This window comes from Eulemur rufifrons, chromosome 2, assembly GCF_041146395.1.
Source record: "Eulemur rufifrons isolate Redbay chromosome 2, OSU_ERuf_1, whole genome shotgun sequence".
Classification (NCBI taxonomy): domain Eukaryota; kingdom Metazoa; phylum Chordata; class Mammalia; order Primates; family Lemuridae; genus Eulemur; species Eulemur rufifrons.
The window spans coordinates 70,386,717-70,412,744 of NC_090984.1; the positions used below are offsets into that span (position 1 = coordinate 70,386,717).

General features: G+C 33.7%; 1 protein-coding gene across 12 annotated transcripts in view; it reads right to left on the bottom strand.

The window, feature by feature from the left end:
• Nucleotides 1-26,028, bottom strand: part of RALGAPA1 (Ral GTPase activating protein catalytic subunit alpha 1) — a 233,165-nt gene that overhangs the window by 79,295 nt on the left and 127,842 nt on the right. For all 12 annotated transcript variants that reach the window (XM_069464243.1, XM_069464240.1, XM_069464265.1 and 9 more), the window contains 6 exons: nucleotides 22,822-22,880; nucleotides 20,319-20,427; nucleotides 19,804-19,914; nucleotides 17,266-17,334; nucleotides 7,243-7,377; nucleotides 6,644-6,827 (listed from right to left, as the gene is read on the bottom strand). In XM_069464243.1, coding sequence (XP_069320344.1) covers nucleotides 6,644-6,827; nucleotides 7,243-7,377; nucleotides 17,266-17,334; nucleotides 19,804-19,914; nucleotides 20,319-20,427; nucleotides 22,822-22,880 — 667 coding nt within the window. The remainder of the gene's footprint in view (nucleotides 1-6,643; nucleotides 6,828-7,242; nucleotides 7,378-17,265; nucleotides 17,335-19,803; nucleotides 19,915-20,318; nucleotides 20,428-22,821; nucleotides 22,881-26,028) is intronic.

Here is a 26,028-nt window from a genome sequence, read left to right on the forward strand (position 1 = left end):
CATGTTTCTGCATTATTCTACCACAGTCACAGAGTAATCTTTTCTGAGTATTGTTTATATTCTCTGAAAGTTAATCAGTTGGGAACACTAGAGCCTAGATGCCAGAATAAATATGGATTTGTAAGAATAAATAAATACACATTTAAGAATGCCTTGATTTATATATAATAACTTCTCCAATTTTAAATGTTTAGTTTGATGAATTTTGGTAATGGTATACAATTGCATAACCACCAACATAAACAATATAGAAAAATTCCTTCATACAAAGAGGATAATTTTATATAAACTACACCTCAATAAACTTAACTTTAAAAAAAAAAAAAGACTAGTTTGTGCACTGCTGTTATGACTATTTAAAAAGAGGCAAGAGAGAAAAACAGTGTTGTATTTTCAAGGCTATTGCCCTCAAGATTCAGAACCAATACCACTGGGTACAGGAAGAGAGTAAGCAACCTCTGTTATACTGTAAATACCAAAAACATCTTTTCCAATTAAATAGAATAGTTTTCTTTGGGTTTTGGTTGATTTTAAAATGTTACTGAGTATCAAAATTTTAATCTTCCATTATCAATTAAGTTATAACCACATACATGTAAATATAAACATTTCTTTGTTTACTTAAAAAGTTCCAAATATACGGACATGTTTTTAAATTATGTTTATGGCTAGTTCTGAAAACCAGCCATTTCACACTAGGAAATAACACTAAATCATTAACCTTAATCCTCCATTTCAAGAATGTAAGCAAAGTAAAAAGGTATGTGTCACTGGATAATGAGAAAAAGAGAGGTAGCTAGAATTTAGTGTCTGCTTTTCCTCTCTAATTTTAACTTAGAGCATAATGAATGTTCACATTACAAGGGGATAATCTAGTTAGTATTCCTCATTTTGCACACAAGGATAAACGGGTTCACAAAGTGAAGTGATTTGCCTGACACAGGAAGATTGCTCACATCAGGGCTGGTCTTTCGCTTCCCAGCTCTTTTTGTTAAACTGTCTTTTTGTTTGTGACATATGGCAACAATGATTTTATAATTTTTTTTTTGTGTATAAGAACTTCAGGCCGGGCGCAGTGGCTCACACCTGTAATCCTAGCACTCTGGGAGGCCGAGGTGGGCGGATCGTTTGAGCTCAGGAGTTCGAGACCAGCCTGAGCAAGAGCGAGACCCCACCTCTACCAAAAATAGAAACAAATTATATGGACAGCTAAAAATATATATAGAAAAAATTAGCCGGGCATGGTGGCGCATGCCTGTAGTCCCAACTACTCGGGAGGCTGAGACAGGAGGATTCTTTGAACTCAGGAGTTTGAGGTTGCTGTGAGCTAGGCTGACGCCACGGCACTCACTCTAGCCTGGGCAACAGAGAGAGACTCTGTCTCAGAAAAAAAAAAAAGAACTTCAAAAAAGTATTACTTAGCATAAATTACTAAATAAAAGACAAAGATCAATTGAAAATGCTCATCTAAATAAGTTTAAAACATATTAAATGGTAATGCAAAAATTACAATTAATGATTTTTACATTTTTGATGTAGGAAAAAATTTTTCTGCTCTTTACTCTCCCTTTCTTCCTTTTAATGATATACTTAAATAGGTGACTTATTCTAAGCGGTTAATGTTCTTCGCAGAACACAAAAGTTTATCTTCTGAGGAAGGAGAAAAGTATGATTAAAGAGAAACGATCACAAAAAAGACAGCAATCCCTGACTTTGGCTTGCTCTGTCATCATTGAAAAAGCATATAAAACTCCTTAAATCCCATTTTTTCTGTAAGAATAAATATGCTTATTTGTAAAGGTGAATTAAAAATCTTGTATACAAAGCTGAATATAACAGACGATATACATCATTAAATTTTGACAGCACTATACGTAACAGGTCTTATGAGTTCCTTTTTCAAACTTGCTTATAAATAAACTCCAAGAATGAACCAGCTCTTTCCGTAAAACATAAAAATTCAAGCCCTGGTACCAGTCCCTCTCATACATCCTCTTCCCAAAGGAAGACACAGCGGAAATGCAGTTTAAATAAATGAGTTTGATTATAAATCTGTCATAATTAACATTGAAAATGTGAAGAATAAATTATGATTTCAGATGTAGGTAAAAACATCTTCTTAACTTGCTTCTTTAAATTCAGGGTATATGTCTATATATAAAAAGATACAAATGTTTCAAATTGTTAACTGGGCAATTAGATTTATTTAGACTTATTTGTGAGCTATAAACTATAGATACATATATATCTCTCTTATACTTATCTACAAAAAATATAAAGACATGAAATTCTTTAATTTAGAAAATCAAAATGAAATTCTAAAATAACTAGCCTTGTGAGAAAATGCAAAATGAAGATATTGATGCTTCTCAGGCTTTGTGTAACCAGCAGTCATTTAAATAAGTCTATTCAGGGTTGTCTTTTCAGACTGTCAGATTAAACAAACCCTACAGCATTTGCAGCAAACCCATAATTACAGATTATTATGGCATACAAAAGCAGCAAGACATAAAAAGCTGCTGCAATTCACTGTACTGTAATAGAACATGCAGAGAAAGTTAATTTTGGCAAATGCTTTAAATATTAGCTTTGCATAATATGTATATATGAAACTGTAATTAGGACAGAATGAATTCTTTGGAGCCTCCTTTTACTCTCATCCTGCAAATGATGACTTTTTGCTAATAAGACTACTGCCATTTGACTAAAAGCCAACTTCACTACCTTGCTTTATTCTTTAGTAAATTTAATAATTACAACTACTCCTGCCAATAGTTCTCAAATCAGACCTGTTCAGTCCAATACTGAGCTTATTACGGGCACTCTATGTTTAGAATTCTTTGGCCAAAAAAGTACTTGAAGATGATGAAGCATACCTTAGACAAGGGCACAATGATCAGTCATTTTCACGACATTAAAAAAACTCCCACAGCATGTAGTCACTACACACCAAAGAATCACATGCTGTTAGCTCATTGGCTATTCCTAAAAGGTTCTGCATTTATCTGGTCCATAATATCTTTGAGGAAGTACAAAGGGAATAACTTAATACATTTAGAGAATAGTATTACACAGTATTTGGTATCAATATTAAGCTTATCTATTTACATCTTTTCCTTTGCTTCTTTACAGTGACTGTTTGATACTGGTACAGTAAATTTTGCATGAAATACAAAATTAAAACTTTCTTTTACCTAAGTAAACTCTACATATTGCTCTGTTCAAGAAATATGGTATTATCTTGAATCAAAACTTTATCATTTTATACCTCAGACATGCAAAGAACAACAATTTCATGCAACTGTGTTAAGTAAAATAAGCACTCTATTTTACTATGCCAAATCTAAACATAATTTTAAGATGCCTATATGAATTACCTAATTTTTTTTGCCATATTATACTTAGTATAACTCTTTTATATCTGAGCAACAATTTAAATCTTATATTTCTATTTTACTTATGTATTTGTGTTCTAGACAAACTATTCGTACCTTATGTTCAACCTAAAACCTCAGTCCCACTTTCTTGAACTCTAATGTCATATCTTCATTTTCACTGTATGCCACCAATCCATTATCATGGTCACATCCTAGATGTTTTATTTATTTGTAACTATTTTACCTGCAAAAATCAAACTCTTCCCCATAGTCTACTCCTTGACCATAACCTCCGAGTGTGTAGTGATTTCCCAATTGTGATTTGTTAAGTAATTGTAGGGCCCTTGGAAATAGACAGGAAAGAAGTCTGTAGGATCCCAGGCCTCTATCCTACTGCAGCTCTACTTTAAAGTTTTACAACTTAGGCCTCCTTGAAAATTTACTGGAAGAGGTTCTGCCACCTAAAAATTTGTTCTAAAAACCACTGTCCTAATACACTGATGCTTTCAGTGTTTCTCAACTATGGCTGCATATTAGTTACATGCAGAGCTTTTAAAAATCCCAGTAATCCTGAATTAATATATCAAAATCTCTACAGACAGGATCAGAGTATCAGTATTCTAATGTCCAGCCAAGGCTGAGAACCACTGCTTTAACTTCTTATTACCAACCACATCTACCTTCTGACTCTCAGATCACTCTATTTTCTCCCAATTTATTAGTTACTTCCTGGCAGCAGTTCAATCCTTACCAAGCCTAGGTTGCATGGCTAAACCAATATCCTGAAATCTATAGTTCCCCTGTATTTATGCCACATCCATCTTACTAATTGTTGATTGGTGCAAACAAAACTTTGTGGGTTCTGTTTTCTTTTGGGCCCTCAATAACTTATGCCAAATCTCTTAATTACTTAATTACTTGCATCTTCCTCTTCTTCCTTGTTTCAGAAGAAAGGCTAATCCTAGCACCTCTACTCCAGTTCATCCTCTCAGGGACTTCATTCTATTAATGATATGCTTCTCACTTACTTCCCTCTCAGCTTATAAATAAGTTACATTCTCTTCATCCTTAAAAATTCTTTAACTTTGAATCCTCCTTTAGCTTACCTATATTTTATTCATTTTTTTTTTCTTTTTTACACAGTCAAGCTTCTTTAAAGAGTACCGCCCGTGGAATGGCTTTACTCCCTTATTTTCTGCTTGTTTCTCAACCCATCGACATCTGCTTCTGCCTGCTACTTCTCTGCTGAAGCTAAAGCAGACATATTTGTCAGTCCCTTTGTACTTAATCTCTCTATTATTTAACACTGTTGGCCAGCCTTTTTAAAAAGTTTTCTCCTCTCTTGGTTTCTGAGAAATTACTCTCTCGGTCTTCCTTCCTTTCCAACTTTTTCTTTTCAGAACCCACATGTGTAAATATATATTCCTAACAAAGATATCTCTGTATATACACCTAATTATGCACTAGATGTCTTCACACAAATATGCAAAAGGCCCCCCCATACTAAACCATTTCCAACTGCCCTACTCATTTTCTGTCCCAAATCTGTACTTTCTCTAATATTCTTACTCTAGTTTGGAGAAAATCTAACCTATCCCAAATCAGAATCTAACCAGTCAGAAACCTACTTTAGATTCCTCCCTTTACTTATTACAACACAAGCCTTTTGACTTGACTTTCTAAATATTTCTCAACTCCATTTTTCCTTTTCATTCCTACTACCGTTCTTCAGTAACTAAAAAGTTTAGTTTAAACCTTCAGCAACTCTTGCTTGGCCTATTGCAACAGCCTCAGGATTGGTCTCTCTGCTTTTGGGTTAATTGCTCAAATCAATCTAATATACCAGGAATCAGCAAACTTTTTCTATAAAGGGCCAGATAATATATATTTTTGGTTTTGTGGGCCACATGATCTTTACTGCTACTCAACATTGCTGTTGTTACACAAAAGCAGCCATAATGATACAATAAAGATGCATTCCAATAGAACTATTAATAAAAACAGCTGGCAGGCATGGGTCATAATTTGCCAACTCCTATAAAATACTATTGTCAAAAGTGCTTTTAATATTAGTTTTATCATGTATCTCTCCTTCTTAAAACCCTTCAATAATTGCTGGGTTCCTCTGGGATTCCTTCTTATCTTGTATATACTTCTATTTTTATACTCATGTTATAATGTTGCTTGTATCTTTCTCTTATGTCAGAGAATGAATTCTCTGAATGTAGAAACAATGTGGCTTAAAAAAATGTTACTGAGTTTACTATGTATTAAGGACTGTGCAAAGGGTTTTACATATGTTATTTTACTTAGTACTCAAAACAATTCTATGAGGGTACTAGTATCATTACCTGCACTTTACAAATAAGATAACAGTCACTCAACAATTAAGAGTAAAAAAATTTTTTTTTTTTTGAGACAGATTCTTACTCTGTTGCCCTAAGTGTCGTGGCATCAGCCAAGCTCAGAGCAATCTCAAACTCCTGGGCTCAAGTGATTCTCCCCTGCCTCAGCCTCTCAAGTAGCTGGGACTACAGGCCTGCACCACTATGTCCAGCTAAGTTTTTCTATTTTTAGTACAGACAGGGTCTTGCTCTTGCTCAGGCTGGTCTCGAACTCCTGAGCTCAAGTGATCTTCCCGCCTCAGCTCCCAGAGTGCTAGGATTACAGGCGCGAGCCACTGTGCCCGGCCAAGAGTCAAAATTCAATACCAGGTCTGTCAGACTCCAAAGCTAAATTTCTTATTCTATAGAAATCCTACGATGTACAAAATAAAGTATCAAAGGAACTTCTAAGAATAACTTAGCCAGAAGTACACGTTGAGCATCCCTAATCCAAAAATCTGAAATCCAAAATACTCCAAATCTGAAACTTTTTGAGTGCTGACATGATGCTCAAAGGAAATGCTCACTGGAGCATTTCAGATTTCAGATTTTTGGATTAGGGATATTCAACTGGTAAGTATGATGCAAATATTCCAAAATCTGAAAAAGTCCAATATCTGAAACATTTCTGGTCCAAGGTATCTTGGATAAGGAATAGTCAATGTGTCCAAAGGCACTGTCATCACATAAAATATTAGTAATTGTGTATATGAAGTTATTTCTCAAACTAAAAATGAACTTGTGCTACAATACACATGGTTAGGTAAACAACTACAAAGTAAGGCATATTCCTCGTCTCCATTATTTCCACTCATGCCCTCAAATCATACCTTCAGAGAGAACCCCAAGCAACCATATTGTCCTGTAGAGAATTCATTTTACCTTCTGTTACTGGCTGGAGTTTAGAAGATCGTTCTGAATCAGGAGAGTGCAGAGGTTCAGGCTCTTTCAAACTTTCCAAATGCATAAAAGGATCATAGTCTACAGAGGCCAAATCAGAGAGGCTCATTGGGAAATACCTTGGGTTGCTAAAACACTGAGCTCCATAAACACACCCATGTAAAACCTGAAAATACAGGAAAAAGAAAATACCAAGTTTAACTTTTAAATAAAAATAAGTAAATAAAGGTAAAAGGAAAAAAATGTCAACTGGTAATATAAGAGCTTGGCAAAAATTTTAAATATCTTAAAACATAGCTATTCAGTCAAGGTAAAATTTAAGACCTTTTAAAAGGAAGAATTAGCAAAATTTAATCATTCTCATATTCAACAAAGATCTGTCTCCTCTTAAAATTCTGCAATGAAACTACAGTGTCTTGTAGGAAGTACTTTTAAATTACCTTTAGGTACTCTAAGCTAAATCTACATTCTTAGAAAATATCTAGCTCTAAAACAATGAAAATATTATACTAAAAAATGTTATTTCTTTAGGTTTTAAAAACCTTAGTTTACCAAATGAATAGTATAGCAAGAAAGTTTACCTTATAGATGCAATTGAGGACAGATTTTTCTGTTTTATCATTTTCTGCCCCTGTAGCATGAACTGGTTGGAGCAGTGTCTTTAGAGGTAAGGCCATGATCCAGTCCAAAAGGCAGAGAAGTAAAGATACTACTAACTGTAACAACAACAAAAAATCATTACAACTGTAAACTCATTATAGAAGAGCTTTTTAATACATAACAGAGCACCTTCTTATTCTTGAGTTTCCAAAATTTATTTCAGGAACCATCAACCCAAAGTTCCACTATTAATATTTACCTAGACCTAACTGATTTTAAGATGTTAGATAAGAACACTATACTATTATGTGTTTCTCTTATATTTCAGGGCAAGCACAATGAAAACTTCAGTATAATAAAACAGAAATGTTAAAATTATTTTATATTAATATGAAAACACCAAGCTTAAAAGACAACACATATCAATTAACTATACTTATTTGGTTGCACAGGGAAAATAACACAAAAGAAAGGTTTTAGTCCATATGTATTACAATCACTTCTACTTTTCTTTTCTAATTTAACACCACTTCACTGAATATCCTGCCAGAAAGACTACCTACCTTAAGTACTTTTTGAAATTGTCACTTATTTTACCAGTTAAATCTTTTTACTGGACACTTTTGAACTAATGGATGCTACAAACAGAAACACTTTTATCCAAAATATGGAGTAAAATAGCAGTACCCATTTTATTGGATAAAGAATCACCATGTGATTCTTTATGAGTACAATGAAAGTGATAACTGAGTAGCAACAAGAGATCTGCTGATCTTCAGAATTTAAAAACTCTCCAACTCAAGGAGCAATTCTGGTCTAAATTTCCCAACACATCCTCCAAAAAAAAAAAAAAAAAAAAAGAACCAATACAATCTCACAAAACTCACTCTCTCTATATAACCACAAGATAGAGAACATCCAAATTATCTCTAAGCAGAAAAATATACAGCAAATCCCAGCAAGCTTTCTCCCATTCTTCCATTGCAGGCTTTTATGAGGAGGAACAAGGGCAGTTTGGGAAAAACTATGACAAAGAGAAAAGATGGGAACTAGCTGCAAACCTAAGATTGACCTAAAACCAACACAGAAAGAAAAAATCCACCCTAAGTGTGAGTATACTGAATAAGTGTTCTAAAAGATCAGATTACTGAGTAGAAAGAAAGGGACTTAAAAGTATACATAGGAAATGTCATGCTTAGAGGGAGAAGAATGTTAAAAGGGAATGGAGAGACATCCTTTGGAAACATGTAGTAAAAGGAAAAAGCAAAACGGAAATTTTGGATCCTACAAAACTTAAATTTTTTTTTTTGTAATTGATAGACTTACAACTCCTCTGCTCCTTAAAATACTTATTCGATAAAACCACAATATTCTATTAAATGGCCAGAGGAGGGAGCTCTTGAAATAGGAATATTGTAAACCACCCCAAGCCACAGAAATGCACGGTCTTCATCTATACAAAACTTCTATAAAACCAAAACAGAGGCCAAGCGCAGTGGATCATGGCTATAATCCTAGCACTTTGGGAGGCCAAGGTGGGAGGATTATTTGAGGCCAGGAGTTTGAGATCAACCTGGGCAACAGAGTGAGACTGTCTCTCTAACCCACACAAAAAAAGCAACCAGAAATGAGAATCTAAGCAATTCAACTGATGGAAATTTCTCCCCCCAAACCAACTGTGAAGCACAAGAAAAATCTAACACAATATTCTAATTACTCTGAATTAAATATTTTAGAACAAGCATTTAGAGATATTGGGGAGAGGGGGACACCTTAAATCAGAAATTTAAAAACTAATAAAAGAAACAGACCACAAAGGATAGAATTGATTCAAGCCAGGAAAATAACTACAAGAAAAAAACAAAATCATATTAGAAATGAAGACTGAATTACAAGGTACTTAAGGAAGAAAAAACTTGAAAAAACTTAGCAAGGGTCAGTGAAACAACTATGAGAATAAAAATGAGATAAAAAGGTAAACAGTGTCAGAGAGAAAGTGGTTGAATTGGAGGACAGGAAAAAAATACCCAATTTATATGTAGTTAGAGTCCTGAAGATAAAGAAAATAATTTAACAGAAAAAACTTAAAAAAATCAAAGAAGATCTGAATTTACATGTTTAAAAGGCTTAACAGATCCCAGGACAAATTGATCTGCCATGGTCAACTCTAACACACATCTTGGTAAAACTTCAAAAGTAAGACTTAAAAAAAAAAAAAAAAAAAATCTCAGAGCTTCCAGGCAAAGAGATGCAATAACTTCCATGGACAAGAGAATAAGATTGCCATCAGACTTCTCAGAAACATACAAAGCAAGGTAGCATTAACAAAACAAAACACACACATGGACACACACACACACACACCCTCAAGGAAAGCAGTGTGAACTAAAGATTCCATGTCTAGCTAAGCTGTTTTTCAAGTATCAAGGTTACAGAAAAACAATATAACATACAAGAAAACAATACAATATACAAGAGCTCAGAGAATTCTGTACTCATGAGCGTGTCTTGAATAATAAAGACAAACTTCAGCTAACCAAGAAGTTGACTGGGGAAACTTCAGCAGAAAGATCAAGTTATAGTTCTTAGTTACAGATTTAAGATTTTAAAAAAAGAGAGATGGACATGACTGTAGAAGACTAATTTGTTATAAGATATATGCTGTATGGTTATGTGTAGAAATAACTAAAAATGGAGGCAAACAGAGAAAGAAAGGGAAAAGTAAAATTAGCTCATCTGTTAATGTAGAGGCAAGACATGATATAAAGGGTATCATTAAATAATAAGAAAGTAAAAGGTTAAGGAAGAAAGGGAATATAAAGACATTTAAAAACGCATACATATAAAGCTGTAAGTCAAAATAAGGATGAAATATTTATGAATATCTATGTATCAAATAACACAGTATCTATATAAAGCAAAAATTACAAGAGATGCAAGAAAATACAGAAATACTAGCAGTAGGAAACTTTAACACACCATTCTCAGTGCAAGATAGATCAAGTACACACAAAAAAACCCAACTTGAACAAGTTATTTGAGGTCTTGAATAAAGTTTAACAATATTAAAGGAATCTTGTCACCAAAAAGTTTGAAACTTCTGGTATAGAAACTCAAGAAACAGACACAAATAAATGTGGAACTTGATTGTTTGCTAAAGGGCAAAGATGAACCTAATAAAGCGTGGTCAGAAATCTGGTTACAGAGTTGGAAAAACAACAAAAATTAGATCCATATCTCAAAACATACAGAATAAACTCCAAATGGATCAGCGATAAAAATGTAAAAAACAAAACCATGTAAGTGCTGGAAAAAAACATTTGTGAATTTTTCTTTATCCCAGGGTACAGTGAAAGGCTTTCTAACTATGACTCAAAATCCAGACACAACAAAAAAAAAAAGATTGATAAATAAGTACATAAAAATACTTTTCTATGACTCTCCCCAAAAGGAAACAAAAAACCACCATAAACAAAGTCAAAAGGCAAATTTAAAAAAGGCAAAAAATATCTGCAACATATATCCTAGCTAAAGAGCTAGTATCCCTAATATATGGGAGAAACAGACAGAAAAACCTAATAAAAAATGTAGAAAGATATGAAAAAAATAATTCAAAAAAAATTTTTAGAAGTAAAAAATTAGGCCATTACTAAATACGAGATATTCAACCTCACTTATAAGGGATGTAAATGAAAACTACACAGAGATACCACTGTTTGCCTATCAAATTGGCAAAAATTAAAATATATGACAAGTTCTGTGAGGGGGCTCTGGGAAAACACTCTCATAGTAGAAAGTAGAGTAATTTACAAAATTATGTATCTGTTTGTCCTTTGACCCATCAATTCCACATCTAGGAATACACCACTGAAGGCACACTCCAACTATATAAAAATACATATCCACAAAGTATGTCACTGCAGCACTATCTGTAATTGCAAAATTCTGAAAACAACCTTTATGCCATATAGAGCAGAGTGGTTGAATGAGCTGTGATATAACCACACAATGGAGTACTAATACTACCCAGCTATAAAAAATGAATGAAGAAGATTTCTATGAACTTATGGATTGTGGAATTCCAGGTCAGGTGAAAAGTCTAAAGTACCAAAGAATATCTAGACTATATAGAATATGTTTGTGTAACAAATAAGGAGAAAAAAGAAAATATACATGTATCTGCTTTTTGTGCAAAAATAAAGCCTAGGATAGATGAACCATAGTCAAAAAAATAAATAAGAACAACAGAGATGGAGGGAAGACCCTAAAACTGCATGCGAACAGAAAAAAGTGAACTGAACTGTCTTTCAAATAAATTATGTAACCATCCTGAAGGGATGGGGGAGGTAGGGGGAGGAAAGGGGGAGGTAACTCAAGTAACTTATAAAAACATTTTTTTTTAACTTTATCTTCTCTTGGTAAAGACAAAAAGAACTCCAATCTATATAGAGGAATAAGTTACTTCTGAAACTGTTTTTTTTTTTAGAAATGCACAAAGAAATAAATACATTATAGATAAATAATGGATGTGGGAGCTAAGTTTCCGATTGTTGGAGCAGGGAGTTACAAATAAGAAAAAGGGGGAAGGATAGACTGAATGTCCCTGTGGTGCTGGATCAGAATTGGAGGTGTCAAAGTAAACTCAGAAGTTTTTAATAAATACAGTTAGATACTGTCTTAGTCTGCTTGGACTGCCATAACAAATACCACAAACTTTGTGGCTTAAACAGCAGAAATTTACTTCTCGAAATCTTGAAGGATGGGAAATCCAAGATCAAGGTGCCAGCCAATTTTTTGTCTGGTGAAGGCCCACTTCCTGGCTTACAGACTCCTGCCTTCTAGTTGTAGCCTCACATGGTGGAGAGAGTTCATCTTTCTTAAGTAAGGGGACTAATTCCATTCATTAAGACTCTATCTTCATGATCTGATTACCTCTCAAAGGCTCCATGTTCAAATACCATATTGGGGATTAGGACTTCAACATACAAACTTTGGGAGGGGCACAAACATTTAGTCCACAGCAGATATATATAAAAATATAGAGGTGTGTGTGTGTCTGTGTACACATGTTATCTATTTCCTATTAATAGCTCTATCTCCTGAGAGGGACTTAAAAATATGATACCCCAGCAGTAAAGTGCACAACTAGTTCTCAGATCCTGATTTCTAAATTCCAGTTTCCACTCACTGGAACCAGAATTCTTTGGTGTAATGGCCAATTCCAGGGCCGGGGCAGAGAAAGTACAAGATGAGTTTGGAAAATCTTGTGGTGACAGAAATTAAGAGAATGCCCCCAAAATAACGGAGATTTATCAAAAAGAAAAGAACCCACTTTGAAGGGGCTCCCATTGGCTAAATCTTAGACATTTTGAGCAAGAAGATAAATAATAATAGCAAATGGTTAAGGATTACAAACCATTGCATAAAATGAGAATCTCAAGCCCACACTGAAATAAGATGACTAGGGAAAGCTCTCCCTTACAGTAGAGAAAGCCAACTAATGTAGAAGAAATGATGGAATTAGGAAAATCACCATTTGGCAACTATCAGAAAAATAACTGATTCTATCAGAGTCATCAATGGTTAGCAAAACCAGTTGGCAAAAGCTTAAGTAGTATGATATTTATACAGTATAGCCTCAAAATATCTTCTCACAAATACCTATTAATTGAAATGGGTTAGTAGCTTTACAGTGGAAAAACCTGGCAGACAACACCTTAATCAGATGATTAAAAGTTAGTACCAATCAGGAATGGGACAAACTTACATCTGTGCCACCTGATATGATGTACTAAGGGGGCACAAAATCTTCTGAGGTATTACTGCCAAATATGTCTAATTTAATCTAATAATGACAAAACATTACTAATCTAGTCATGATGAAACACATACACAAAATGCGGGATATTCTATACAGTAACAAGACTATATACTTAAAAAATATCCAAGGTCAAGAAATATAGAAAGATTAAGGAACTGTTCTAGATTATAGAAGACTAAAGGGACATTATGACTGAATGCAACACATGATGTGGGACTGTCTTTTGCCATAGAGGTCATTACTGAGACAACTGGTGAAATCTGAATAATATCTATAGATTATATAATACTAATGTATCAATATTAATTTCCTAATGTTGATAATTACACTGTTAGATAATTGCTTGATTTGAGCAAAAAACACAACAACGTAGCTGGTGGCATATACATTTCACTCTCTCTCTGTATATATTTCATACATACATACAGAGAGATAAAACAAATGTGGTTAAAAATACAAAGAATTATTTGTATTATTCTTTCAATTCTTCTCTAAACTTATGTTTAAAAAAATTCCAACACAAAATTCAATGGAAGTTCTGAATTAATGTTTCTAAATAAAAAGAATATGGACTTTTGCATCTATTTGCCAATCACAGGTTCTAGTCTTGGCTCTACTATTTAGTAACAATAGTGTGAGCTTGGGCAACTTAACCTCTCTGAGCCTCAATTCTCTCTGTAAAATGGAAATTAAAAATATTCTACCAAAATTATAAAGTTGTTTTGAAGTTCAAATAATGTATATAAAGTACATATTGCCAGCACATGACTTTTAAAAAAATCACTATATAAATGTTCTTTTTATTTTATCTTTACTATATTTATCTTTTAAAAATTGTAAGGCCATATTTACCAATGATGACAAACGATTTGAGAAATCTAAAGGCTCCTAGTTCATACAAAGTTTATTCATATTCTTAAAAATCTGAGGTTAAGGAAAGTTGTAAGGACCAGCTATGTTTGTACTATAAACAATCTGAATGCCATGCATGAGAAATGTCTCCTTATACTGTGGCTTACATGAGAAAAATTAAGAGTTCTTACAAAAAGAATAACATAATAATTAAAATAATTCAATATATCTATTTGTCTATATGTAACATGCAAGCTTCTAATAAGACAAAAGATATTCAAAACCTGATTTACAAGAATAAAAAGTATTGGAATGCAACATAGTAGAGAAGAATCAGTGAATTTAAATAATATTCTGATGCTCATCCCACAAAAAGGAAAGTCATACATTCTAAAGATACCTAGGATAATAACAAAGCATATTTGAGGAATAGAGAGATATCTGCTACTGGCCCAAGGAAGATGGGGCATATCATGCTAAATGATGATTCCCTGTTGAGTGGTATCATACACTATTCTCTCCTTAAGTGATCTCATCCATTCCCACAATTTTAATACTACTCGTGCTGACAATACTAATAATTTTATTTCCTGCCTATAATTTTCTAATCAGGTATGTAATTGCTTTGCTGGTGGTCTCCATCTGGTTTTTACTCCTCACATGCAACACACTGAAAACTGAAATTCATCTTCCTTCAACAGTCCTGTTTTTTCATGTATTCCTATGTATTCCTTATCTTGGTTGTGGATTTCACTTTGTGACTATCTATTCTTTATTCCCTTAGCCTTAGTTCAGAACATCAATTCTTTTTTTTTTAGAGACAAGGTCTTGCTCTATCCACCTAGGATGGAGTGCAGTGGCCTGATCAGCTCTCTGTACCCTCGAATTCCTGGGTTCAAGGGATCCTCCTGCCTCAGCCTCCCAGGTAGCTGGGACTACAGATGCGTGTCACCACACTCGGCTAATTTTTCTTTCTTTCTTCTTTTTTAGAAATGGGTCTCCTTATATCGCCCAAGCTGGTCTCAAACTCCTGGGCTCAAACAATCTTCCTGCCTCAGCCTCCCAAAGTGCTGGGATTATAAGTATGAGCCACTGCACCTGGCCTCATCAACTCTTAGATAATTTTAATAACAATAATCATATTTTCCCCTTTAAGTCAATTTTCACATTTTCTTAAGTGATTTTCCACAAATATGGTCATATTTAATTATGCCCTAAAATCCTTTCAAAAAAGACTTTCACAAAACTCCAAGACTCATAGTGTGGCATCTAAGGCCCTTCATAACCTGGCCCCTTCCTATCTCTCAAGCTTCATTTTTCCCTACTCTCAACTGTGTGCTTCACGATCTATAATACAGAACTGCCAAGTGTTTCCCCCAAATACATCATACTATTTTATACTGCCACGATTTGTATATACTACTGCCTCTACTTGGAATAACTCTCTGAATCTACCTTTTGTCTCTATTTATGTAGAAAACCCTATTCATCTTTAAGGAAGTTTTCTCTCAACAAGCCCTCTCCTCCCCTCAATAATTAATTACTTCCTCCTCTATCCTACCCTGTATAATATACATTTTTCTACTTTTTATAAGTATTTATCACACTTTGTCTCACTTGACTCTCTAATCTTTAAATTCCATGAGAACAGAACTATCTTATTTATCTCTGTTTAACGAGTAGTGTCCAGCAGAACGCACATTTTGGGATCAGTAAATATTTAGTAAATTAAGTGCACAAGAAATAAGAACTTGGTAGTATAGATTTTTCATATTAATAGCTAGGCCTTTGGAAGACCAAGATGATATAGAAGATGGGCAATTAGTTATCCAGATATTATTCACAAACTGCATGTGGAATTCTAGCCCATAGCCTGAGACACTAAAATGAAGAACTCTTGGTTAACAATGAGGTATATGTCTCTTTTAAGGATGAAGAAGAATGTATTTATCAAGAGCTACATATAACCTGTTCAAATAGCATTTAAAATGAACAGAAAAGGAAAGAATAAAAAATTCTAAGGCAAACTCACGAAGTCAGTCAGAAATCACATGGCAGACAGTAGGAATAACATTAAAAGACCAAAAGTGTAGAAAGATATGTAAGCCACACATGAAAATAAATGGGAATTAAAAATCAATAACTGGGAATAGGTCCAGAAACATAATTACAGCTTTGGAGATCTGCAAATTAACGAGAACATAAACAGTAAATAAAACATACTTTAGATTTCAATGCAATATGAATAAAGGATCGTAACACTGAGACCTGGAGAACAGAACTCAAGATTGGGATGTGACAAGGAAAAAGAAAGAGAATAATTTTTAGAGGAAATTAATAGAATTCAGAGCAGCCTTACCTAACAGAACTTTGTACAATAATGAAAATGGTCTATATTTGTCCCATGGCTATCATGCACTTACAGTGTGCAAATGGGGAACTGAATTTTTAATGTTAACTTCAAATTTAATTTAAAGTGAAAGCAATATGTGATTGGTAACTACCACACTGGGCAGCATAGATCTGGAGTCTCTAGAACATGTTATGCATAATGTCTGGTATGTAACAAAAAAATTAACAGATACAATAACAAACAGGATAATGGAACTCATAGTAAAGAGGAAAAAATTCTGTAAGAACAGAGTTATGACTCAGTGGATCTAGCAGATGAGGACTTTAATTTTATTATGAGCAATATGTTAAAGAATCGACGAGAAAGTATATATAATTAATGAAGAAATGCAGAATTTCAGGTAAGATATAGAAACTGTAAAAAAAAAAAAAAGAAAGAAATTCTAGAACTTGATAAATACAATATCTGGAATAAGTAAAGGACCTTCATAATGAATCTATGAGGTAAATGTCACTTTGTAGAACTTTTTGGTAGAGAGAGGGTATGTCTTCTCCTAAGTGATACATCTCTGTATTACATGTACTATGATTACTGAAAATATCTTTACTTTCTACCAGTAACAGCTATGCAAAACAAGTGGCTGCTTCAGAGGTGATGAATTCCTCAGAATTAACAAATTTCAGTCATAGATAAGACCATAATTTGGCAGAATATAGTGAAATAATTAAAAGTGGACAGAATGTCCTCCAAGGCTCCTTACCATCCTGAGATTCAAAGATTTTACCAAATGGCCATGAAATTTGAACCAAAATATAATTACCTATACTTAAATAACAGAAAAACATGTTTCACACTATACTTGATTTTGAATTAGATGAATTAATTTTTACTATATAAACATACACACCTTTGAAAATTAGAAATATAAATATTTCACTAGATAACCACATACTAAACACTAAACAAAATTTAAATTACCCTCTTGTCCATTTCATAAGATGATGCTTCTGTACTTGGCAAAAGATGGGTGATAGTGGCTATTAGGATCTGTAGGCAAAAAAATTAAAAAATAAAAAAGCTCAAAATATGTCAGATTAATGATAATCCTAAAACTTAATTGTTAAGTGCTAAAGTGATATAAAAGCTATTGCTGCAAATTTATCCTAAATACATTAATACTGTTATTTCAAAGTAATATTTTTAGGTAAGCTTTTCAAGCACATTTAACCAAAATTATATATATTCTGTTAACTCTAAATAGATTCCTTTCTAATTCAATTCATGAGGGTAAATCAATATGTACAAACACACAGATATTATATGTTCACTATAGAAGAATTAGAAGATACAGATAACCAAAAAGATTTATATAATCTTATCACCTGAAGAAATCTACTGTCTTTTCATGTCTTTTTCTGTGTATGTGCAAATATAAGCCTTTTTGTTTAAAAAAAAATATGGCTTTTCAATTAACATGTATTATATACTGACTATTATATGAATATCAAACAGAATGCCAATAAAAAGACATTATTAAAAGAAGGCAAAATATACAGTGTTATCATTTACCCTGGATATTAATTTGTCTCATTCAATTTCTTTATGTGCATGTTAAAAATATGTAAGTGTGAGTTTATTATATTTTTATTGTACTTTTATTATATGCCACCATATTTTAAAAAATGATTGCTTTCATGCATTAAGTAGAAAACTTCCTCTAAATATACTTTATATAGAAAAGGGCTTTACTTGCTAGTGCTAGATGTACTCACTATATTTAGTGCTATAATAGAGGCTAGCAACATGGTTGAGTGGGAAAAACCTGGACTTTGGAATCTTACAAATTTAGATTGGAATCCTGCTTCTACCCTGTTAGCTTGTGACTTTATGTAGTTATTAAATCCTCAGTTCTCCCATCTTTAACAAGGGATGGTGGGGAAGAGAATAATCTATCTCAAAAAAACTTTCAAGAATTAAATGAGATATTATATGAAAAAGTGGCTGGTACATGGTAGGTGCTTAATAAATATTAGTTCTTAACTTTCCTAAAAATGTTATAAGAATATAATGACAACAAAGATAAATTCTGGTTGTGGAGAACAGACAGGGACTTTTTTGTTTTTTAAGGGACAGGGTCTTCGCTCTGTCACCCAGGCTGGAGTGCACTGGTGTGATCAGTTCAATGCAACCTTGAATTCATGAACTCAAGAGATCCTTGTGCCTCAGCCTCCCAAGTACCTGGGACTATTGGTATGTGTCACCACACCCAGCTAACTTTTTCATTTTTTTGTAGAGATGAAGTCTCACTATACTGCCAAGGATAGTCTTGAACTCCTGGGCTCAAGTGATCCTCCTGCCCTGGCCACCTAAAGTGCTGGGATTATAGGCATAAGCCACCATGCCTGGCCAAGATTTTCATTTCTGAGGAGGTAGTATTTAAGTCAATCACTGAAAGATGAAGGGAGTGGAGTAGAGCAGTAAAGCATTTCAGGTAGGAGGAAGAAGGCAAGGTGAGGAGAGCAGACTCACCTGTCTGGATAACATGGTATTTCAAAGGAATCCATTTATGATTCTGGAAAAACAGGTTGGGTTCTCATCTGGAGGCCTTGATTTCTCAGCTAAAGAATTTGGGCTTTATTTTACAGTCAAAGGAAAATCAGAGATGATTGTTTTTCAAGTAAGTAACATAGAGTCGTGTGAATGTGAATGACTTGAAGGGGAAGACTGTACAAGCCAGGAGAACAATTAGAAGGCTTAAGTAGTATCTCAAGAAAGAAATAATGAAGGGCTGAAATATGTCAGGAGTTCAAGGAAGCACAGGAGACACTGGATTAGAATTTATAAAAAATTAATAAATGATTGGCTAAAGAGAAAAGGAAAGGAATAATGTCCAGGATAACTGGCAGGATGGTATGTTTTCCTTACTTAAGAGAGGGAATGAAGCATAATATATTTATAAAGATCACCACAACTAATAAATTATCTTTTAGCTGGGTGCAGTGGCTCATGCCTGTAATTCAAGAACTTTGGGGGGCTAAGGCAGGAGAACTGCATGGAGTCAGGAGTTCAAGACCAGTGTGAGCAATATAGCGAGACCCTGTCTCTACAAAAAAATAAAAAAGACTGGCTGGGCATGGTGGCATGTCCCTGTAGTCCCAGCTACTTAGGAGGCTGGGGTGGGAGGATCGCTTGAGCCCAGGAGTTTGAGGTTGCAGTGAACTATGATGACCTCATTATACTCTAGCATGAGACACAGAGTGAGACCTTGTCTTAAAATATATATATGTATACATATATTTTAATACTTTGCTCAAAACTAGAAACACAATTTTCTAACATAAAATATAAAGGAACTGTCATGAACTTTGATATTACAAAAATTGCATAATGGGTAGCCATTATTTAGCTATGCAAAATTTTTTTTAAAACTATTAAGTAAGTTTTATATTTCAAGGTATCCAAATCTAAGAATCTTCAACAAGGTTATAACTTTGTTAAAAACGAGAAATTACTTACTTGAATAATTTTTAAGGGAGAATCAGGCTGGTAAATCTGAAGTCTAGGTACATAATGAACCAGCATGTGAAGCATGTTACAAGCTACGTGAGCTACTGTTTTATTAGTAAACTGCAATAATAACAACAAAAAAAATCTTTGTCATAAAAAGTGGTAAAGATCAAAGAGTAGTAAGTTACAAAAATACTAGTTAAAAAAACAAACAGAATATATATGTTTTAAATGATTGGTTTCCTTTTCTAGGAGTCATCCATATGTATTATAGGGTCAAAGCCAAAACAAACAAGAAGTTGAGATAAAACAGGTCATCACAAAGGTACCCTAAAATTCAAGAATAGGAGCATTCTTAAGGAAAGAGTCAGAATCAAAGAAATATTAAAAATAGTAAACTAATGAAAACACTTATTAAATGTCTTATTCTATAAGGGTACAAGATATAATTCACAATTGAAGAAAAAAAAACCCACATGCATTCTATACTATCTTAATATATTTCACTGAACAGTTTTCTTTACCTTTAAGGAAACACAAATTACATTCAGAGCTTCCTTAATTTGAGGATGATGAGACTCATGGACTAGTTCTTCACAAATCCAAATACCTAAACTGCAAAGTGCTACACATCTGCAAAAAAGGCAACCAACAATGATTAAATAAAATGAAACCACCACCACAAACAACACCCATGATCAACTGACATAGATGAATATACACTATTTAAGTAAATGAATAAATGTTACTCTACACATTAGCTGGTAACTAAGGAAGATAAATGGGAGGAAAGCACATTCCCAAAACTGTAAACCTAATTTTCTATTACAATTTATTACCAAGCTCATAGGCTGGGATAACACACAGCATCTTTTCAACAAACCCATGTTAATAAATTGACCCAAGTGCCCATGAATTCATGACTGGATTAACAAAATGTGGTATACATATACCATGGAGTACTACTCAGCCATAAAAAAGGATAAATTAATGCCTTTTGCAGCAATTTGGATAGAACTAGAGACCATTACCCTAAGTGAAGTACCTCAAAAATGGAAAAACAAACACCACATGTATTCTCTAATAAGTTGGAACTAACTGACAGGCACATATGTGCACAGAGGGAAGTAAAAGTCATTGGAAATTAAGCAGAGGGAGAGGGGAGGAAAACCCTCCCTAATGGGTACAATGAACACTATTTGGGTGATGGGCATACTTATAGCCCTGACTCAAGCATTACAAAAGCTATTCATGTAACAAAAACATTTGTACCCCTCCTTAATATTTTGAAATTAAAAAAAAATTCCAACACAAATACAACTTATAGAATTTTTTTTCTATTCCCTAATGCCTTTTAGGGCTTCATTTCCCTAGGAACGTAACTTCAGCTGAGTTTCAGCTTAAAGAGACTTATTTAATGATTATAATCTATAAGAATTCTATTACTATGTTAAAGTCTAGGCTTCTGATAAAGTGTATAATGGTTCTAAATATAAAAACAGTCAACTCCTTCCAGTATCCTGTTATACATGGCATGTCCAGATATTGATATTCTTAACTTAAATTCAGTGGAATGCTAAATTCCGGAACAATTCAACATGGAAAGATTTTTCTTCCTTAATATAGCAGATCAGAAGGTCTTAAGTCCCATCTTTCAGTCTAGAGTGTTAAAGCTACTAAGTTATCAAAACTACCTAAAAATCTTCTAAGTGAAGTCTACTGCTTTATTTCTTCCTTATTGTTGTCCACCCATAAATCCCAGGTTATTTATAGAGCTAAATAACCAAGTTTCAGTTTTAGCAATGGAAACATCCATAATCCTAAAGCAACAATAAACTCTGAAGTAAAGCAAAGCTGTCCATGGATGCAGCTAACTAAAGGTAGAGACTGGGAGTCCAAATGCTCAACAGTTTTTGTTGTAACCAGAGTGGGTAAGAACAGCATGTGTTTGTTTTTGTGTGTATAGACTTTTCCACATTTCCCCAATATGTCAAAATAATCTAGATTATTCTCAGTATAGTTCAAATCTGCTTCTGTTCAGATTTGGGGTTATAAGCTTTTTAAAAATACACACACACACACACACACACACACACACACAAAAATGGTATAGGAAAACAAGTTGAGACAACGCTTATGTTCCACTTCTGGAGTTTTTCCATACACTCAAAAACACAAGCTGCTATGTTAATGACTCCCAGGTCTATCTTTGGGTAGCTATGTTTTAGGCTTTCACATTCTTTCACTTGAGAGGCAGCATAGTTTTTTTAAAAAGGCAGAAGATCTAGAGTCTAAAGCTCTAGGTTCAAACTTGGTTCTGTCACTTATTACTTATCCATCTAATAAGACAAACTGCTGGGGTATTAATCATGGCTCTGTCGTATCTGAGTGATAGGGCAGGTTATTTAAATTCTCTGGGATCCAGTTTCTTTACCAATTAATAGGAGGAAAAAAATTATACCTATCTCGTAGAGTTATTAAAAAACCTCAACAAGCAAATAAACAGGAAGTGTTAGGACAGTGCCTGACACATAGAATAGGCTTAATAAACATTAGCTTTGGATCTAATAAATGTTGGCTGTCCAAGCATCAGTTTCTGGCTAACAAAACTGGAATCTATTTTCTTGGATATGTCATGTTCCACAATAAAAATATCTTGTTTTAATTCAATTTAATAAACATTCATTGGGTATTTACTAATGTGTTTCAAAGTATTGCATAAAAGACAATGATAAATATTATGTGAAGAGAAAGCAAAATGTACTTAAATAATTAAATTAAAACAAATTACTTTAAAAAGAGGGTGAAGTTACTGAAAATGGTGACTAGGATTTTTTTTAATGAAGGAAGGTTTGTATTTAAATCTTGAATAAAAGTCAGAGTATTTATATATTCAAATCATTTAAATTTGTAATTCAGAATGGCTTTTATGTGCCTGAAATAATCTGGACTACTTTAATAATTCAATCAACTCCTAAAATAAGATTCCAAACACAGACTAGTTAACTCTAAGAATATATGACCTACCGTGCAGGACCAGAGGGCTCATCTCTTGCTGAGCTTAACACAGTCTTGATTATAAGTTCCTGAAATAAGGAGGAAATAGTTAACAGCAATGACTAAGTTTTCATTCATTCATTCTACAAATATTTATTAAGTGGCCACTATGGACCAGGCACTGTGCCAGGTACTGGGAATATAATAGTTAAGTAAAGAATCCAATATTATTCATAAAAGTAGCTAAATAAAGATATTTCTGAAATTTATAACCAAAAGTATATGTTAAAAAATACTCTTTATCCTGATTAGAAGAGTAATAAAGGAAGATAACTAAAGTAGAATAAACATCTTTTTAAAACTTTGAGAAAAACCATTTAAAAGCCAGAACTGGATGGCTTCACTGGTAAATTCTACCAAACATTTAAAGAAGAATTAACGCGATTCCTTCTCAAACTCTTCCAAAAAATTGAAAAGGAGGGAAAGCTTCAAAACTCATTTTATGAGGCCAGTACTACCCAGATACCAAAGTTAGACAAGGGTACTACAAGAAAAAAAAAAAAATTACAGGCCAATATCCCTGATGAGTACAGATACAAATATCCTCAAAGAAATACTAGCAAACTAAATTCAACATTACATTAAAAGGATCACATACCATGATCAAGCAGAATTTATTCCTGGGATGCAAGGATGGTACAATATATATGTACATTAATAAAAGTGATACATTACATTAGGAGAACGAAGGATAAAAATCATGTGATCATCTCAATAGGTAGAGAAAAAGCATCTGACAAAATACAATATCCTTTCGTGATTAAAACTCAACAAATTAGGTACAGAAGGAATGTATCTCAACATAAGTAAGGCCATATATAAGTCTGTAGCTAACATCATAGGCAACAGTGAAAAGCTAAAAGCTTTTCCTTTAAGACCAGGAACAAGACAAGGATGCCCACTCTCACCACTTCTATTCAACGTAATATTGGGACTCCTGGCCAGAGCAATTAGGCAGAAAAATGAAATAGAAAAAAAAGCATCCATACTGAAAAGAATGAATTAGAACAGTCTTTGCAGATAACGCTATCTAATATATAGAAAATCCTAAAGACTCCACCAAAAAACTGTTAGAAACTAACAAAGTCAGTAGAGTTGCAGGATACAAAATCAACATACAAAAATCAGTTGTGTTTCTATACACTAACAATGAACTATCCAAAAAAGAAATTAAAAGAACAATTCCATTTAAAAATAGCATCAAAAACCATAAAATACTTATGAATAAATTTAAACCAAAGAGGTGAAAGATCTGTATGCTGAAACTATAAAATACTGATTAAAGAAACTCAAAAAGACAGAAATAGGCCAGGTGTGGTGGCTCACGCCTGTAATCCTAGCACTCTGGGAGACCGAGGTGGGTGGATCGTTTGAGCTCAGGAGTTCGAAACCAGCCTGAGCAAGAGCAAGACCCCATCTCTACTAAAAATAGAAAGAAATTAGCTGGACAACTAAAAATATATAGAAAAAATGAGCCAGGCATGGTGGCACATGCTTGTAGTCCCAGTACTTGGGAGGCTGAGGCAGGAGGATTGCTTGAGCCCAGGAGTTTGAGTTTGCTGTGAGCCAGGCTGAGGCCACGGCACTCTAGCCCGAGTAACAGAGCGAGACTCTGCCTCAAAAAAAAAAATATAAATAAATAAAAGATGTTTAAAAAAAAAAAAAAAAGACAGAAATAAACGGTGTTTATGGATTGGAAGAATTAATATTGTTAAAATATCCCTATAACCCAAAATAATCCCACTTTTGGGATCCCATGAAATTAGTATGTCAAAGAGATATCTGCACTCCCATGTCTACTGCAGAATTATTCACAATAGCCAATACATAGAAAAAGCCTAAGTGTCCACTGGAGGACTAATGAATAAAATGTCACTCACACACTCATAAATACATACACAATGGAATATTATTCAGCCTTTAAAAAGAGGGAAATCTTGTCATTTGTGACAACATGAATGAACCTAGAGGACACTGGGCTAAGTGAAATAAGCCAGACACAGAAAGACAAATGCTGTATGATCTCATTTACATGTGGAATCTAAAATGTTGAACTCTCAGAAGCAGACAGCAGTAGGAGAAATGGGAAAATGTTGGTTAAAGAGTACAAAGTTTCAGACATGCAGGATGAATAAATTCTGGAGATTCAATGTACAGCATGGTAGCTACAGTTAACAATCTGCTAAGAGAGTGGATCTTAGTTCTTCTCACTTGCTCCCCCGCCAACCAAAAAAGGTAACTATATGAGGTGAGAGATATATATTTAGCTTGATGTTTACCACAATGTATGTGTATGTCAAAACATCAAGTTGTACAACTTAAATATATAATTTTTATTTGTTAATTTTACCTCAATAAAACTGGTCGGAAAAAGCCAGCTTCTTCTTCCTTATTAATTTGTAAAGCACGATAATGTGTGAGTTTTGCAATAAGTTTTAGATACTAGTTAAAGTCATGTAAATGAATAAAATATTCAAGAGCGAGAAAATAGAGAAGAAAAACAAGGGTAGAATATTGAAGTGACTGTATGTTTAGCAAGCAGAGAAAAGAAAACTAGTTTGTTAAGGAGTCAGAATACTCGGGCAAAAAGTAAATTAACACAGATCTGTGTAACAAAAGACGAAGAGACATTTAGGAAGGATAAAAACATCAACGGGATCAAATACTATAGTGGCTCAGGAGAACAAGAATGACACTAGATTTGGTAACTAAGAATTTGTCCATTGACTTTTAAAAAACCATTAATACACTCAGTCCATAAGCATTTATTGGCTACACAGAATATAAGCTCCTCAAGAGGAGCAACCTTCTATTATACTTATCTTTGTAAACTTAGCACCTAGCCCAATGGCTAGCAATTAATAGGTACATGGAAAATGTCTACTGTTTAAGCTCAAGAGCTTTCTATGTAACAGACCCTGTCTTAGATGCTGGAAATAAGAAGATAGTTAAGACAATGTATTTATCCTTAAGAAGTTTACAGTTCAGGGACAGAGGCAGATTTATAAACAAATAATTAAAATTCAAGATCATGTAACATAAAATATCCAGGCAAATCCACAGAGACACAACATAAATCTGTAATTGCCTGGAGCTTGAGATAATGGGGAATGACTGCTAATGGGTACAGGGTTTCTTGGAGGTGATGAAAATGTTCTAATATTGACTGTAATGACA